A 19,095-nucleotide genomic window follows, 5' to 3' on the forward strand; every position below is an offset into this window, starting at 1 on the left:
ATGTATAAATAAACATTAACTATGCTACTTGAATATAAATAGAAAACACATATACGTTTGCATAATATTTTCAGGTTAAACAATAGGGGATTTCACACTCGAGGAACCTTTTCATAGTTCCTAGAACTATTGGAGGAAGTACCTGTTTTTTGGCATGTTCGCACCGTAGGAAATGGGAACGATGTTAGTTCTAGGAACGTCTTTTGGGGGAAATAATTAGCTCCTACTTCAGAGCAGGGTCTAAACCAGCAGTATAGGATCTGCCAGTGATGTAAGTGAAGCGCTGATCGCCGAACCAGCACTCGCCATTTAAAAAAAAAAAAAAGTTGGTGGATAGTTCCTATAACTACCCAGTGCGAAAGTCTGTGAAATAAGGTTTAGCACATTATTTCACTTTTTTTTTATCATCTGAAACGTGCTGTGACTTATATTCCAAAGTGACTTATATAATGCATGGTTTAATCACTGTTATGATTATAAGAGGGTTCTTGGGAAAATATTCCACCCAATAAGGCGCCCCTGGCTTACACTATCAAAAAACAACCAGTACAATACAATTTTTATAGGTTTATGTCAAGTGTAACTGTTTTATTTATTAAAACAATGTAAAAATTAGGGATGTCCCGATCAGGTTTTTTTGCCTCCGAGTCCGAGTCATTTGATTTTGAGTATCTACCGATACCGAGTCCCGATCCGATACTTCTATAATACATTAAAAAAAAAAATAAAGAAGAGCGAAAAACAGATCCAGGATGCTCATTATTTTTTATTTAATTCACCTTATTTTAACATTCAACAACTCTGTTAACAAACAGAGCACTTCTGTGAGGAAGCTTGAACAATCAAGTAATAAATAACATCAATTCTTCACTTTTGGACTTAGTGCAACAGTAAATATAAAAAAAAGTCTAATATATAAACAAATAGCACCTCAACTTAAAATACCCGGCAGGCATGTAAACAAATAAAAAAATAAAAGTGCCACAGTGTTTGCAAAGCCAGTAATGTGCTTTTAGGTACTGCACTCGCCGGTTTCACACTGCACGCGTAAGCAGAGCGTATTTTTTTCGGCGCCCATGTTAACAGATTAGAGCATTCACACCGCACGCAGAGGCAGCGCGGCAGCGCGTTGCAGGAGCAGAGCAGAAGCAGCAGTGCCGCGATCGTTTCGGCGCCGAGTCTATTTTTGCTGCGCCGCTTACCTGAATTAAAGTGACAATGCATTGATCATGGCCAAAATACACCGCAGTTTTATCCAAAAAGTGCATTGATGATATCTATTGTGTTTTAAACAGTCGATAAAATGACCAACAGCAATTTAAAAAGAAAACAAATGTCAAAAAACAAACTTGTTGCCAGAACAATAAAAACAAAGATGAACCAAAAGTTATATAAATGAAATTATTAATAAAATAAGCTTCTTGACAAGTCTTTTCTCTTAAATGTATTTGAAAACTAAATAAAGCAATGCCAACTTATCCATTATAGAGTACTCTGTCTGTACACAACCCGCGGTTCAGCCGCGTGTGACAAACGCTGCCAGTGTGAAAGCAAAACGCGTGTGTCCTGACCCTGCTCACCATACGCACTGCTCCTGCGCTGCTTGCGCTCTGCTAACGCGTGCAGTGTGAAACCGGCGTAACTCTGTGCCACCGCATAACTATAGATGTGTTAAAAAAATAATGAGAATATATATACATATATATCCGAGTCCTGATCGGGAGGTAACGCCCGATTCCGATCGAGTCTGAAACCACGTGATCGGGCCCGATTTCCGATCACGTGATCGGATCGGGACATCCCTAGTAAAAATGGTAAAGTTTAAACATTTTTGTCAAAATTGAAAAGCAAAATCCCTCTTACTATTCCAAACATGTTCTCTTCCCCTAAGGCTGTCTCTGGCATGCGGCGGCATAGCTATGAACTCGGTGGACGATCTCACGCCGGAGTGTTTGGGACATGCTGGGCTTGTGTATGAGCACACACTGGTGAGTGAACTAAACTCTGAACAACAGTCTGAATGTCAGCTCACAGTCACTTATGTTTGGCTCTCTGTTTCAGGGAGAGGAGAAGTACACGTTCATTGAGAAGTGTGGAAACCCTCGCTCCGTGACCCTGCTGGTGAAAGGGCCCAACAAGCACACGCTCACACAGATCAAAGATGCGGTCCGAGACGGGCTCCGGGCCGTCAAAAACGCCATTGAAGATGGTAGAGAGACAATCCTTCAAACATTAAAGGGGTGGTATAATGCCCTTTTCACAAGATGTAAAATAAGTCTCTGATGTCCCCAGAGTGTGTGTGTGAAGTTTTAACTCAAAATACCCCACAGATATTTTTATAAAGCATGTTAAAATTGTCACTTTTTGAGGGTGAGCAAAAACGCACCAATTTGTGTATGTCCCATTAAATGCAAATGAGCCGCTGCTCCCGGTACAGAGAGCGGAGCTTCAAGAGCTCGAGTCCTGAAACTTTCAAAAACTTTTAGCCTTTTATGTTCAAACTGGAGTCAGACAAAGATGGAGAGACTCAAGAAGTGACAACATGTAGACAACATTTCTGAATGGTTAGTTGATGAATTTATGAAGCTGTTGTGTTAGTTATCTTCTAGTCATTGATTAGCATATTCTGTCATGACAATCTATAAATCGTGTTCAGGGGGCGGGGTTTATGTAAATTTTAGGGTTGGTGATGTCACTAACCCGGGAGGAATGTGGTGTAGTCTCTACCAGCCGTTTGCTGTAATCCTTAAAAAGCGATTTCTTTAAAAGCAAATATCTCCCTTTGCTTTGAACTGAGCGTTGTAACTTTGCAGATGTTGTTTATGCTCAAACAACAACATTACACACTAACTAAAGTTAGAAAAGTGAAATCATAATCAACCTCCCCTTTAAAGAACTTTATATGGATAATACTGAAAAGTAAAGAAAATATCCCATTTCATATTGAATAACTGTTTTAGTAATCCTATTAAAGTTGACAGTCCCAGTCTGAGTCAGGTGGCGTTTTCGGTTTGGTTAAACACTTTTATTCTGAGCATCCCTATTTTAATCACTTCCTGTGTAGAGGAATACGTCATAAGTTAGACTAGTTTTAGCATACACTTGTTCAATTACCCTCTGTTTGATTACAACATAATCACGTAAATGTAAAACAATTCCATATGCCTTAAACACTTTCATTGCCACTCATTTAAAGAGTTTTATTCACTATCGCCTCACACCTAAAACGGCTAATGGTAATGCTAGCTAGAGGTCCTGTGTGGACTATAGTGGTGTTTTCCTCATCTTGTGTGTGTGTGTGTTTGCAGGATCTGTTGTGGCCGGGGCCGGTGCGTTTGAGGTGGCTGTAGCGAACGCTTTGGTCAATCATAAGCCCAAAGTGAAGGGCCGTGCCCAGCTGGGGGTGCAGGCGTTTGCTGATGCCCTCCTCGTCATCCCCAAGGTACTGGACAAACCACAGAACTATGTGTGCGCTGCGTAAATCACTCGAATCAACAAGCTTTTTGTGTAAAGGAGCCTTTGACTGAAGCTTATCTCCTTTTCAAAGGTTCTGGCTCAGAACTCAGGCTACGACCCTCAAGAGACTCTTGTGAAGCTCCAGAGTGAATTCAAAGAGACCGGACAACTGGTGGGAGTGAACCTCAACACAGGCATGTGTCTCTCTCTCTCTCTCTAAATATAGCTCAATTGTTTGTTTTGTTTTTTCAATTTCTATGATTGTTCTAAAATACGTTACTTTTTTTTTTTGTGCAGTCAATGTTTAAGATTTTGTAGTACTGTAAATCAGGCGTGTGCAGTGGAGCCAATATCTGTGTCTGTTACAATCCCAAAATCAGTTCAATCCCAAAATCAGTTCAATCCCAAAATCAGTATCTGTAATCAGATGAAAACGGGTCTAAAATCACGGATATAAATGCAAATCTGAACAAATGATAAAGAATACAAAATGCTTGTCATCTCTGGGAGAGAGTTGGACAGAAAAACATTTATCGTATCATTAAAGGCTTGAAACATTTAAATAGACATCATATGTGACGCTGGACCTCAAAACCAGTCACATGGGCCATTTTTTTAAAATTGAGATTTATACATCATCTGAAAGCTGAACAAATAAGCTTTCCATTGATGTGTGATTTGTTAGGATTGGACAATATTTGGCCGAGATACAACCATTTTAAAATCTGGAATCTGAGGATGCAAAAACTCCGAAACATTGAGAAAATCTCCTGTAAAGTTGTTCATTTATGTTGGCGATTGTGCCGCATTCACTCACAAAAATACATTTTTGATATATTTAAGGTAGTCAATTTACAAAATATCTTCATGGAACATGATCTTTACTTAATATCCTAATGATTTTTGGCATAAAAGAAAAATCGATAATTCTGACCCATACAATGTATTGTTGGCTATTGCCACAAATATACCCGTGCGACTTGTGACTGGTTTTGTGATCCAGGGTCACATATTGTAGAAAATGTTTAAGATTGAGTATCTTAGTTGATATTTCTCTCGTCAAACTCTTATTTTTGAGAAATGCAGCTATTAATTTGTGATCATTGCACTCATTTCATTCATAGAGCTTACACTAAAATCACTTCACCATAAATGTGTGTGAACGAGTTTTATATAGTTATATCACACTTTCCCCTGGCTAGGGCTGGCCGATAAAGCGATTGTAATTTGGTATTAAGGTATTGATAAATGCATGGTTTAAACTGTGGTTATCATGATCTAAATGTATGCTTCTACGCAAGACCAATGTTTAGGATGCAGATGTAAACAAATCATTAACAAAAACAATCAAATGAGCATTTCTAAGAGCCTAAACATGTAATATTAATAGTGCAGTCTGCGCTGCAAACTGTGGACACAGTCAGTCAGGCAACACAAACATGTTTCATGACTTGAAACAGTATCACCTAATAGAAATACATTTCTATTAAGAAATTTATTTGAAGGAAAACCGACTGGAGAATGACTTGTTAAAATGTGAAGTGTTTGTCATGTTCTGACCATTAAGAGCAGTTTAAAACCACAATTAATGGTCTGGGGCCGTATTCACAAAGAATTTTAAGGCTAAAAGTAGCTCCTAACTGGCGAATTTAGGAGCAACTCCTAAAAATAATGGGCGTGTCACTCGTAACTTTAGGACGACTCATTTTTTTGACTAAGAGAAATTCACAAAGCATTTTAGCCCTAAAAGTAGCACCTAAGCCTGGGACAGCTTAAAAGAAGTCGAGAGGACTCCTAACTCACTAAGACCTATTCACAAACCGCTTTTTGTGGCATTTCACGCTGCGATGTTTTGAAATGCGTATGCGGCGGCTACAGGAGCTTCCACTCGCGAGGGAACAATTTTGCATTGTAGGCATAACTAGGGATGCAATAACGCCACCAACAACAACATTGCATGTAAACTAATTGTAACGTTTCATTGTGAATAAAATTAAAATGTTCTTCTCTTTGCAAACGTAGGCAGAGGCATATAGTGACTAGGGCTTGCACAGACTAGTCGAGTAGTCGAGAGATCGACTACTTCAACCACTATTCGGCGCTGTCGGAAACAATTGACTACTCGAGCGCCCATTAAACATAAATGAATTCAAAAAGGTCGAACGTCACCAACAGACACCACACATCATGATGTGTGGCAGTATTTCATCAAGGATGACAAAAATATCGTAATTTGCCAACTCTGTAAGGAGCCGTTCACATATCGCGTCTAAAAACGCTCTCCTTCTTTCCACAAGTGCTTGCGCTCCCATGGCGTCTGTCGTTGCTATGCAACCATGAACTGCGCTGACGAGGAAGTATCAGCAAAGGATTAATGATTTCTAGCCCTTGCATTAGCTTTACCACTAGATATATGGAAATGAGAAATAAAAACTTGCCCTGTACAGCTATGGTCAGCTGTTCGGCCGAGCTTTCGATGTTGTTACGGAAATGCAAGCTTATCGGTTGGTTTTTGTCTCATGACCTGCGCAGCGCTTGCGGCATTCTGAAAAGTTGAGACATTTTCATCTCGCCGCGGCATAGATGCGCCTGGAAAAACGAGCGCGCCGCGACCGCGTCGCTTCCATTATGAGTGCGCCTGCCGCACGCCTACATTACTGAAATAACAAACTTTAGCGCGCAAAAGACGCAATATGTGAACGGCCCCTAAAAGCGATTGCGTATGAAATGAAAGGCAAAAACGGATATTTATTTGGATTTACTCTGTTACATGAAAATTAAATAATGTCATACTCATAAATAATAATTATAATGTTTTAAGAGTTTACATATGTAATTGTTGCATTAGGCTATGAATTGGGCTAATAAAAGTTTATTGATAATAACTATTTCATGTCTTTTCATTTACAGTCGCATGAACCACGAGTAGTCGAGTAACTCGAATATTGTTTTGATAAGAAATCGACTTGCAGAAATCAGTAGTCGTGCAACCCCTAATAGTGACAGATTAATTCAATAATGTTGCAAAGATATTGCATCAATCCATATGTTTCATTAGGCTTCTAGGCTATTTGTTTAGCCTTACTCTTTATTCATTTAGGCTATTTATTCAGTTATTCATCATCTTCCGTCCTTCGCACTACTTGTGTAGCGCACGCATTCTCAGACCTGTCACCTGTCACTCATCATCGTAGGGGAGGTGTTTGGAATCATTCCCGCGTTACAATCATCAGCCAATCAAGGTGGTCACTTCAGTCAAGCTCGTGCATGAGTAATGACGTCATCCATAGCAACGAAGACTCACTCTTAGTTTAGGAGTTGTCATTTTTCTTTACTAAGAGTAGGTCTGAAAGGCGTTGTGAATAACTTTTAATAGAAAACTCCTAGCTAAAATCTTTTAGTGCGATTTAGGAGTACTCCTAGTGGTAAGATAAAATGCTTTGTGAATACGGCCCCAGGTTTCTACAACTTTCAAACATGAGCAAAAAATCTGCCTTAGCAAAAGAAATGAAGATTTGACCTTTCTCATGATAATTCAACCCTCTACAATGTGAGTAAATCACTCTCATATGTGACTAAACCGTCAGTGGGCGACTAAATGTCTATCATTAGCCATTGGCTAATAAATGCTTATTTACTCGCCAGTGTGTGTGTGTTAACCTGGCTAAAGTTAAAGGCTAAGTATAAGATTATATTTTCCCTCGCTGAACACTGACCGAGCGCTTTAGAGTTTCGCTACTACTAATCAGCTCAGTGGATGTGTGCATCGTACCTCTAGTGTGAAGACACAACTCGCCCGTCGCTTTACTGAGAGCGCTGTTTCTCTCACACACACGCAAAGAGAGAGAGAGCGAGAATCTTGCATACCACGCAGAATCGACACGCTACATGGAAACGATATTCTTCGCTGTATTTTCCTGTCAAAATAACAGAATAATTCAAATCATTTTGAATAATTCAGCTTTTAAGTACGATCAGGAGACATGTCGGTTTCTCCGGTAGTGGGCGGAACTAATGCACAAACGGCAATCTCATTGGCTGGCGCTCATCCCTGTTTTGATTTCAGCAAATCAGTTTGAGCGAACGCTGACAACGTGACTAATATTCATGAACCCAGCAGCTCATCAACCCTTAAGGCTCGGTTATACTCCAGTTTGGACGCGTACACAGACAGCGCGGACTACTTGTATTTATACTGTCTGCTCGGTGAACGCGTTCCACACATGCGCAGTAGATCGGCTTGCGCTGTTTTAGCCTAGTGACCACGCGGTCATAAAAAATGGGTGGCACACGGATGTCCACAAGGAGCCTCCGCTCGGAGCCTCCGCTCACACCCTCCGATGACGATTTTTGCGCGGACGCGGAAAGTATAAAGCCTCGTTCACACCGTCTCTGTACTGTGAAGTCCAAAATGCAGCTGCTAGAGTTATTACTAGATCAAGAAAATATGATCATATAACACCGATTTTATCATCACTACATTGGTTACCTATAAAGTCCCGTATTAATTACAAGGTATTGCTACTGACTTATAAAGCCCTAAACGACTTAGCTCCAGTTTATTTAACGGATCTTCTATCGCCCTATAATCCATCGCGCTCTTTAAGATCACTAAATTCGAGGCTTTTGCTCATACCTAGGATATCCAGATCCACCAAAGGAGGGAGAGCATTTTCACATTTAGCTCCAAAACTCTGGAATAGCCTTCCTGATACTGTTCGTTGCTCAGACTCGCTCTCCCAGTTTAAAACTAGATTAAAGACGCATCTCTTCAGCCAGGCATTCATATAATACTTTTAATCTTACAGTTAAATCCGACCTCTAGTTCATAAACGCCAGAGGAGAACTGGCCCCCGACTGAGCCTGGGTTCTCCCAAGGTTTTTTTTTCTCCATTGGGTCACCTGATGGAGTTTTTTGGTTCCTTGCCACTGTTGCCTTTGGCTTGCTCAGTTGGGGATATTTAATTTAATTTAATCAATCAATAATACTATTGATCAGCCTTTTCCACTAGAAACAAACCTTGTTGTATTATTTTAATTTAATACTGTGAAGCTGCTTTGATACAATCTGTATTGTGAAAAGCGCTATACAAATAGACTTGACTTGACTTGAAGTCGCTTGTGGGCGTTGGTAGTGCTGTCGCTCTAATGTTATTGGTAGACTGCACGTCTGGCCATATCTTTACAAAATACCATCACGAGTGATACAACTATATCATTTTAATTTGACTAGGAATTAGGCGCAAAAGAAACAGTATGCTGTTGGGAGAGCGTTTTTATATCACCACAGCAGTGTTCAGTGGATTAAATCATTTACTAGATTAACGATCGATCAATCAACAAATTAAACTCACTCATACTGTCAGTAAATTACTAAAACGTCATTCGAATTTGACAAATAATCAATTTTCTTGTCCCAAATAGTCAACATAATGCAGGGGAAACTGTATAATGAACTGCAGCAGTGCTAAACTTGCATCATAAAACTACAACACTCAAACTATAAATGTATGAATTAAACTCACTGTCGACAGTTTCTTTTCCATGCATCATTTTATTATATCCATGTTTGTGGTTCGTGACAGTCAAATCATATAAAACAGTGAAATCGCCCTCGAACTCTTCTGTCTTTCCTGCACTCGAGACTGACGGGAGCTGAGCTCCACTGAAAGGCTTCTTTCCTATTGGTTGTCGCTCGCTCAAATCGCTTCTTATTTGCATAAAGTCAAAATTCCTGAACTTTTGTCGTGTGTCCCACATTCTGTCGCCAACGGTCACTGTTGCTCGTGTCACCGGGAGTCGCCAGCGCTACATTGAAATGAATGGGATCGTATTGCTGGCGGTGTCAGACAAATATGCATTCATACATGGTTACCAAGTTTTAGTTCTAATTTCTAAATTTCTATCATTTAAATAGTGCTTGATTATCATAATAATAATGCTTGATTGACTGATGTTAAGTATACGTTCAGATATTTAAAAAGATGAGCTGATTTGGTGGAGTGAGATGTATGAACGTCTCTCTCCTCCGCCTGTGAGCTCAGTTCAGATGTTTGTGGTATTTTGGTTTAACATCAGTGTGTGTTGTTTGTAGGTGAACCCATGGTTGCAGGAGAGGCCGGTGTGTGGGATAACTACTGTGTGAAGAAGCAACTGCTCCACTCCTGGTGAGACTCTTTCTGTGACTCTGGAACAGTGGTTTCAAACTCAGTTCCTGAAGTTTCGTGTCTGAGTTTAGCTCCGACTCACTCCTGCTGGGAAGTTTCTAGTAATCCGGAAGACCTTGATTAGCTGGATCAGGTGTGTTTGATTAGGGCTGGAGCAAAACCCTCCAGGAACTGAGTTTGAGACCAATGCTCTATAATAAATGCTGTCAGACACCATCGTTTACTTCACTAGACTTTATGAACACATTAATGTGTATATAGCCAAATACTGACCTAAACCTAGACCAGGGGTCAGGAACCTTTTTTCACCAGTCTCATCTCTCTTTTTCTCTGTCGTCTGCACAGCACTGTAATCGCCAGTAACATCCTTCTGGTTGATGAGATCATGAGGGCTGGCATGTCTTCACTCAAAGGATAGTCCATCATCATCATCATCATCATCATCCTCCCGCCTGGACTCAAGACCACAATCCTTGGCTGTTAACAATATATTTGTCTGCTCATTGTACATGTCCAAGCAGTTTTGTCCATTTCTATGACCTAGGAAATGTTACTCCTTCCAGTCAGTCGGTTTATTTAAGAAATTGTTGCATAAGCACTGAATTGCAATACACACTTTCTTTTGTACCCATTAAACGTTTTGCTTTTTTTCTGCGAATTCTTTAGCGTGTGTGAATTGAGCATGAGCTACCAGTCAAATCAAGAATATCCATTTGAGTGCATTCATTTGTGTATATAAACTGTTACTATAGCCCCTTCCACACAGAGATTCCGGAAAATACACGGATAATGTGTCCCGGGATGGTCTGATTTTGGTTCATTCACACGGCCAGTGGTTTTCCGGAATCTGTGAGTGCGTTCACACACACATCCCGCAAAGACACGTGACGTCAGGATGTGTTGTAGAAAGGCCAGTCTAATCTTCCGCTACCGCTCTTTCCATTGTAGTCGTCTTCAGTTTACTAATAATCTGCGCTTTGGATCTCCAGAAACCACGTCCGAGCATTTTTCCCCGGATTCGGTCGTACACTAACGCATCACGTAGCGTTCCACAAAGCTGGCGAACGCTCTCCGCTTCAGCGCGGATAGTTAGGAGCTCCTGGTCTCGGCTTCATTCTAGTTTGCAGACATTATTTCGTTCTTTCTTTGAAGACGAACACAAACTTTCTTCTAAGAGCAACAAAATACCCTTTTACGGCATTGGTCCTGGCTTTTGTCCACACAGGGCGCGTTCCTCAATCCCGGGACATGTTTGCGTTCACACAGAAGGCACTCTAGCAATTTTACCGGGATTAACGCGCTGTGTGAAAGGGGCTCATGATTGGGAGAAAAGAGAACACATCTTGCTTTTGTACATTAATAAAAAGGTAGAGTCCGTTAGAAGCTCCGGTTCTCATAGAAACAGTGGGTATGTTTACATGCACTAGTTTGTCAATCTGAAGGCCTGTTCACACCGGGACGAATTTCGCCGACGTTTAACGCCTCGTGACTAAACAAAGGGCGCCAATGTGAGTGTGCACACCGACGCGAAAAACGCCACGCGTAAAAGCGTAATTTTTTTAAAAAACGTCTCGGGTTCGTTTTTTTGGTTTGACGCGCTGCGTCAAAAACTGTCCGACCAATGAGATTGGCGCTTTTGCTCACGTGTCTGGAGCTTCTGAAGTTACAGTAAAACACAACTTGGGGCCTGTCTTGCCGAGCACACATACGTAACGGCGAAGAAGATATACGTCAAGTAGCGTCTACACTGCCGGTGTCGTGCCGAAAAGTGATGGTCTGCCGAAAATTTATTGCATTATTTATTGCAATAAGTAGAGGCTTCAATCATTTTGTTGTAAGTAGACTACTGCATTTTATGGGTTGTTTTTGACATTTAAAGGTATTTTAACAGGTAAAAAGGGCTGGATTGGTTGGTACACAGCAAGTAAATAATGCAGTGTCATAAGGAGCAAAAGAGATCATGACTTACTGCTGAGCTATATATAAAATAAAGACATGTTATTATAGACTACAGTCCGTTTTCCAAATAGAAGAAATAAGACGAGGAAGATGCAAGGCAAGATGAATGTAGAGCTGCTGGTCTCGTTGGTGTCGGAACATAAAGAACTATATAACAAACGCGACAGCGACTACAAAAATCTTGATAAAAGAGAACTGTTATGGAGTGGTATTGCACCTTGTGTACCGGGGTATTTCTGTATTACATTAAGTGCCATCTAATGTCAGGGAATGAATTTGCATGTTATTCACTCGGCTCAAAGTCAGCGAAAATCGCTTGGGTGCATGTGAACACAAAAAACGCGGCGAATAACGTGTGCCGATATTCGTCCCGGTGTGTAGGGTGCTTGAATCAATCCAGTCACGTTTCAGAAGTTCGGTTTAAAAATTAGATCAGATCAGTAAATGTGTTTGTGTAAATACTTGAATGAACATAAAAAGATTCAACTGAGACCAACTGAAGTTTCAGAGAATTGATGAACAGAAATGGAATGAGTCAAAAGCAACAGTATCTGGTGTGGCTTGAAGTATTAAGATTTTAATATCAGCCTTTCAGACAAGAACGTACAGGTAAATAAATGACCATGGAGACAAAGATATATGGTCAATGTTTATTGTTCAGGTGTTGGCTTCTATACACTTGCAGACGATGGTGAGGGTGGTATACATCGTGTCCTTATCTCACCATGACAGTTGCACTACATGTTTCTCGCCCCTACACCTAAAAACCACCACTCGCCCTGAGGTAATATGGATATATTGAGTAATTGTCTGTAGTTTTGTGATAATGACAAGACTACACAAAACATTATAATAGTTCAACATTTTATTAAAGATACAGATGCTACATGAACATTTTTTCATGACTGCCTTGCTGTGAGAGCTCCGTGATCTTCTGGATCTGCCTGAACACACTCCTCTCAACTTGCATAAAACAGCTGAGACAATCTGATAAACTTGTCACATGTATATTCATTTTAACCTGAAATCTTGATAATGTGCCAACTCATTTACTATACTTTCAAGTCCATCAAACATTTGTCTAAAATTCCATCATGAAATGAACATTAACAATAGCCAAATAAACAAGTAATCTTGTTGAAAGTCAACATAATTGCAAAGGAGCCAAATTCATTAACTAAAAAATAATATATTTATATTCTGTACTTTTGCACATACTTCTGCTAGGCTGATTTACTGCATGGCTGTATTTCTCACTGAAAATATGTTTTGTTCACACATTTCAGTTAAAATATGCATAACACAAAGGTGAACTGGAATTTGAACGTGGTGTGAAAGTAAAACAAAAAGGGTAAATATATGAGGCAAATAGATTCTGAGAGATGTTCATGTGATACCCTAGTCATTTAGTTCTTGCCCAGTCCAGAAGCGCCCTGGATGAAGTTATATCCTTTAAGCTTTTCATTTATGGTGGATCAGTCATCTTCGTCACTTCCAAAGCCTTCTTCATCTTCCATTTCCACTCCCTGAAACAATCTAGAGCAGAACATGAATAAGTAAACACACCACAAATGCACCAGCCATTTTAGAAAAGTTATCATTCTGAAATCAATTATTTATGACTTTAAGACCAGGAATTGTATTGGCAGAGGAAGAAAACTCTGAGGCGGCGAGAGGCAGTGTCCCGATCCGACGGCGCTTCTAATCTCATCACTTCAGAAAATTTGGACTAAACTTCTCAATTCATATGGATTAGATTTACGATCTCTTTATGAACTTTTTGAAGCATCAAAGTGGTAGTTGCGTAGCTGTCAATAGGTGCGTTTCCATTACAGCGATTTACTTTTTCTAAATGTCAACAAAAAACTATTGCGAAATGACGGCGTTTCCATTAACCGATGTTATGCGACTAAAACTTCCTCTCGCGATAAGTAAAATCATTCCAGGTAACGGACGTTGGTAGGTTTATGTACTATATCCCAGCCACTGCATTAGCCATTATTATTAATCGAAGGAGATGTATGTGTGTTTTCCAAGCATTAATGGTAAACAACGACCCTTATTATACTTGTGAGCGGCACATATGAGGAGTTTCTGGGTGTTTCTCCCTCGTATCTGCTTCGAGGTCTTGATTGTGGCATTTATTTGAGGTTTAGAATCCATTATTCCTGTAATAATTTTGTCTTATATGAATTTCATAAAGAACTCTGTCGCGTATTCTGTCCAAACACACCGCGTCATCTACGTCAGGTGACCTGTAAATGAGCAAAAACTGTTTCCATTGCAGTTTTGCGAAATATTCCTTTTTCGAATTGCCTGAAAAACCTCCTCATGCGAGCGTAAAAACTTTTTTGCTATAAATGGGAGTTTTTGACGCTTTTCCATTGGACGTATTTTCAATTCGCAATTTTAATGTGCGCAATTTGAAGGGTAATGGAAACGCGGCTAATGGAGGGACGGAAATCTCTCAGATTTCATCAAAAACATATTCATTTGTGTTCTGAAGATGAAGGGAAGTCTCACGGGTTTGGAACGACATGAATGAGAGTAAAGCTCACGGGTGGCTCTGTTCTTACTCATGGAGCTTCAATGGTCTCCTCGCCTTCTTTCTGGAGTGGCTTTCACATTATAGGAGAACCTGTTTTCGGCTGAAGTCCACAGTAGTCGATTGTCGAGTTCGGGCGCATGATCGTACGTACTAAACCTATGCGCGTGAACTCGACAATCGACTACTGTGGACTTCAGCCGAAAACAGGATGTAAATACAGGTATGTGTGCTGGCTGAAATAACATCATTTTTATTCATATCTTTCACATCTACTGCAGTCAGATTCACTCGTGTTCACTCTGAAGGAATCACTCACATGGCCTGTGCACTTGTAATGACACATCAAGGATGTTAAGAGGCTAAAAGCAGGTTTGAAACTTGCCCCATTGAAGTCAACAGGGTGCAAATTTTAAAAAGAGGATAACACGGTGTAGGCAACACCGATTTTTGTCGTTGTTCTCTGTACTGACAGCACTCCAAATTTACAAAAAAATGAGCTCAATGTTAAAATTGACCGGAGTTCTCCTTTAACACGTGTCAGGGTACCAGAGTGAAATCAGAGTAATACGCAAAAACAAATGATGAGTGCTGATCACAACAAGGCTTCATGACTAAAGTTGCCCCATAAAGAGTTCAGGACACTTGCATGTCCGTGTCGGGACACTGTTGCTCATTGAAGACAGTATGTGGAGGAACTCACTGGTTATAGCATGGCGAGCTGGGGTTGTTGAAGTGGCTGTAGGGGTTCACTCGGCTGAGAGCTCCCAGACAGATCCAGCAGAAATACTTCTGACAGGAGGAACAGGTCATCTTGTTACAGCCATGAACCTTCTGAAGAAACGGGAAAATACAACAACAAAAACCACTTTCAATCAAAGCGCAATGAGTCTTTCAGTGTCTCCTCCCCACAATACATCAGTTTTGCAGAAGGTTTCCATTATTTTTTAGAGATTTCTGGGGCAGTTTATCATTGTAATGTTTAGGCAAGGCAAGGCAAGGCAAGTTTATTTATATAGCACATTTCATACACAATGGCAATTCAAAGTGCTTTACATAGAAGAAATTAAAATAATAAAAGAAATAAGAATAATTAAAACAGTTTAGAAAAATAAAATAAAATGCAGTACAGTACAAACAGTCGGACGAACAGCGGCACAGTGCTCATTCAGTAAATGCACAGCTAAACAGAAGTGTTTTGAGTCTGGATTTGAATGTGACTACTGTAGGAGCACATCTGATCTCCTCTGGAAGCTGGTTCCAGCTGCGACTGGCATAGTAGCTAAAAGCAGACTCGCCATGCTTAAAGTGAACCCTTGGTATTTCTAGCTGATATGATCCTAGTGATCTGAGTGATCTGTTGGGTGTATATTCAGTGAGCATATCTGCAATGTATTGAGGTCCTAGGCCATTGAATGATTTATATACCAGTAATAATACTTTAAAATCAATCCTAAATGTAACTGGGAGCCAGTGTAAAGACCTGAGGACTGGTGTGATATGTTCATATTTTCTGGTTCTGCTCAGAATCCTGGCGGCAGCGTTCTGTATGAGCTGCAACTGTCTTATGGTCTTTTTGGGAAGGCCAGTGAGGAGTCCATTACAATAATCCACCCTGCTGGTGATGAAAGCATGCACAAGTTTCTCTAAGTCTTGTCTGGAAACAAAGCATCTAATTCTTGCAATATTTTTCAGGTGATAGTATGCTGATTTAGTTATTGCTTTGACATGGCTACTGAAACTAAGGTCTGACTCTAGGGACACACCGAGATTCCTTACTTGATTTTTAGTTGTTTGACCCCTAGAGTGAAGGTATGCATTCACCTTGAGAACTTCATCTTTGTTTCCAAACGCAATGACTTCAGTTTTGTCTTTGTTTAACTGAAGAAAGTTTTGACACATCCAACTGTTGACTTCGTCAATGCATTGATCTATCCAAAAATGGATAGATCAATGATAGTGATGGATGATGGATAGTTTAGTAAAACTTTCTATGAAGCCTGTATTTATAGCTTGCATTACAAGGGTATTCTTAATGCATTATAATACAAGCATAACGCCTTATAATGTGTTGTATCATCTAACAACACAACAGTAATTATACTTATTAGATTTGGTAAAGCCTTGTAATCTTACAGTTTTTATGAATAAAATATGAATATAATATAAATACTTTTCCACACAACTTTTTGATTTGACTTCACCTAAAGATAAACGTTTTATAACCACGTCATGACAGCTTATGGTTGTTTAAAAGAAGACATGACACTGTGCAGATCTTAAGTAAACAATGTCAAGATATGAGACTTGGAAAAGTAAAAAGATATGAAACGATGAGATATATAATTCACTATAATTGAAGTGGATAAAATTATGTTCATTGTGTGTTTTAAATAATCATACACTTATTAGATATAAACACAAATAAGTATTATTACTGTTGTTACAATTATTCATCATGAGATGACAACACATTATAAGGTTGTTTATAAGGCATTATGCATGCATTATAACACATTAAGAATACCCTTATGATGCATTATAAATGCAGGCCTTATCTGGTGTTATAATGCATTGTACTCTTAAAAGTTATAACCACAAATAGTGGGTTTATCCCGTTGTGCAATAATGTAACTGTTATGAATATTTATCAGATGATACAAGGCATTATGCATGCATTAAAGGGTTAGTTCACCCAAAAATGAAAATTCTGTCAGTAATTACTCACCCTCATGTTGTTCCAACCGCGTAAGACCTTTGTTCATCTTCGGAACACAAATTAAGATATTTTTGATTAAATCTGAGAGTTGTCTAACTCCTCCATAGGCTTCTAAGGGACTGAAACTTGCTGGCCCAGAAAATGTATTAAAGACATCGTTAATATAGTCCAAGTGACTCCAGTGGCTCAATCTTAGGTTTATAAAGCGACGAGAATACTTTTTGTGCGCAAAAACAAACAAAAATAACGACTTTATTCCACTTTTCATTTCCTTCTCTCTGGGCCTCGGGTCTTTTCACGTAGTGTTTAAGCGTAGCGCGTCTGTGTTGCACATCACCACGTATCACACACATGACCAGCTTCGGCCAATTGTGAGCCAACGTGGTGACGTGCAACACAGACGCGCTACGCTTAAACACTACGTGAACCAACTCCAGGGTGTCCAGAGAGAAGGAAATGAATAGTGGAATAAAGTCGTTATTTTTGTTTTGTTTTTGCGCACAAAAAGTATTCTCGTCGCTTTATAAACTTAAGATTGAGCCACTGGAGTCACTTGGACTATATTAACGATGTCTTTAATAACTTTTCTGGGCCAGCAAGTTTCGGTCACCTAGCAGCCTATGGAGAAGTGATCCAGCGCTCAGATTTCATCAAAAATATCTTAATTTATGTTCCGAAGATGAACGAAGGTCTTACGCGGTTGGAACAACATGAGGGAGAGTAATTACTGACAGAATTTTCATTTTTGGGTGAACTATCCCTTTAAGAATACCCTTTTAATACATCCTTAAGCATCGCTTTCTGCCAGGACTTTTACATGCTTTTCCCTAATCACTGAAGTGACGTCGACATCCGGGTTAGCGGTAGCATGAGCCGTCAGGCAAGTGTTATTTAAATAAACTCCTGATGTACTTACAAACTTTCCAATGCCTCGTTTTATGAGTACAGAACCTATTTGTACTACTGTAGAAGTTTGGTACCATTCTGGGCATTATTAGTGGGGTAATTTACAAGATACAGCCTTGGATCCTTTAGCGCTTGCACTAAGTCATCCGGCTGATATCTCTAAATAAGCTCTAACTTTAATAATGTTCAACCAAGGGAAAAAGGCTTCTGGGGGGTGTTTGGCTCGAGGTCATGGAGCAAAGGACCCTAGGTTGAAATTACTCCGAACCATCCCTTTAAATATTCGTCTGTACCTCACATTAAACTATGGAATGGCTTCAGAAAACTTGGAATATAGTGTTATATTATATAGTTATAAAGCACCATAATGTTTTCGTGCCTTTTGTGTGGTATAACAATAACATAGGCACAATATCGGATTTGGATCGGTCACGTCTGGATGATACCCGATCCGGCAAAATAATTGGCAGTATTGGAGCACTACCTATACGGAGTATCGGATCGGCGCACCCCAATCCAGACTGCTGCCACCTGCTGGTATGGGAGAGTTACGTCCTCACGCAGGAACAGAACGTATGTGCTAGTTGTCCGTCGGCTGTAGTCTGTGTGATGTGTTCAAGCCGGCTTTCATCAGCGCTAGTTCTTTTACCTTTACAGTCATACGCTACACATGCACAGATGTTATGTTGGCCATTGCATTACAAATTGTATGGTTTGAGCATCTTGCGGTATTAGCATTTAAAAAATAATAATTTAATAATAATAATAATAATAAATATATACTCAATAAAGGCATTATTGCCTTTATTGAGAGAGTATAGTGTAGAGAACTGACAGGAAGTAAAGTGGGAGAGAGAGATGGAGGGGGGCGGAGTCCAGCTGTTTTTGAACACAGGAATGCATCTTCTGTAATTCTTCCAAAGAGAAAAGCATCTGACTGGGATCAGCCTAACTATTCACGGCATTTCATTTTAGACAACCCACCGAACACATTTTGAGAATATGTAGCATGTCCGCTTAGCACTGACCTCTATATGAGAGCCGCAGCACGGGCACTGTTTAGAGTTGCTCTTCAGCCAGTCTGTGCTGAAAGACTCCTCCACCGCCTTCTGAATGACCCGCTTCCCAAAACGCTTCTCAAGGAACTTCTTTCCCTCTTCGCTGGCAGAAATGTACTCATCCCGCAAACTGCGAAGCTCATCTGTTAGAGAAAAGCACACCTTTTGAACAAGCTAACCAAGTGCCTGTACTTCACTTTTTGTAGCAAGAAAGCTGGTCACTGAGCATCCAATACATTTATGGAAATATTAATATCAGAATCAGGCAACAAATTAGCTGGAAGT

At 39.9% G+C, this 19,095-nt stretch overlaps 2 protein-coding genes across 2 annotated transcripts in view; one reads left to right on the top strand and one right to left on the bottom strand.

Moving 5' to 3' along the window:
• The window catches only part of cct6a (chaperonin containing TCP1, subunit 6A (zeta 1)), a 27,077-nt gene extending 16,796 nt beyond the window's left edge, over positions 1–10,281 (top strand). Inside the window, exons 9-14 of the mRNA XM_079847021.1 lie at positions 1,892–1,988; positions 2,062–2,209; positions 3,309–3,442; positions 3,548–3,650; positions 9,551–9,623; positions 9,969–10,281. Coding sequence (XP_079703147.1) covers positions 1,892–1,988; positions 2,062–2,209; positions 3,309–3,442; positions 3,548–3,650; positions 9,551–9,623; positions 9,969–10,041 — 628 coding nt within the window. The 3' untranslated portion in view covers positions 10,042–10,281. The remainder of the gene's footprint in view (positions 1–1,891; positions 1,989–2,061; positions 2,210–3,308; positions 3,443–3,547; positions 3,651–9,550; positions 9,624–9,968) is intronic.
• The window catches only part of rnf14 (ring finger protein 14), a 25,630-nt gene continuing 16,523 nt past the window's right edge, over positions 9,989–19,095 (bottom strand). Inside the window, exons 6-8 of the mRNA XM_079847031.1 lie at positions 18,781–18,953; positions 14,831–14,961; positions 9,989–13,118 (exon numbers count right to left, since the gene is read on the bottom strand). Coding sequence (XP_079703157.1) covers positions 13,058–13,118; positions 14,831–14,961; positions 18,781–18,953 — 365 coding nt within the window. The 3' untranslated portion in view covers positions 9,989–13,057. The remainder of the gene's footprint in view (positions 13,119–14,830; positions 14,962–18,780; positions 18,954–19,095) is intronic.

This window comes from Squalius cephalus (assembly GCF_949319135.1).
Source record: "Squalius cephalus genome assembly, chromosome: 17".
Lineage (NCBI taxonomy): Eukaryota > Metazoa > Chordata > Actinopteri > Cypriniformes > Leuciscidae > Squalius > Squalius cephalus.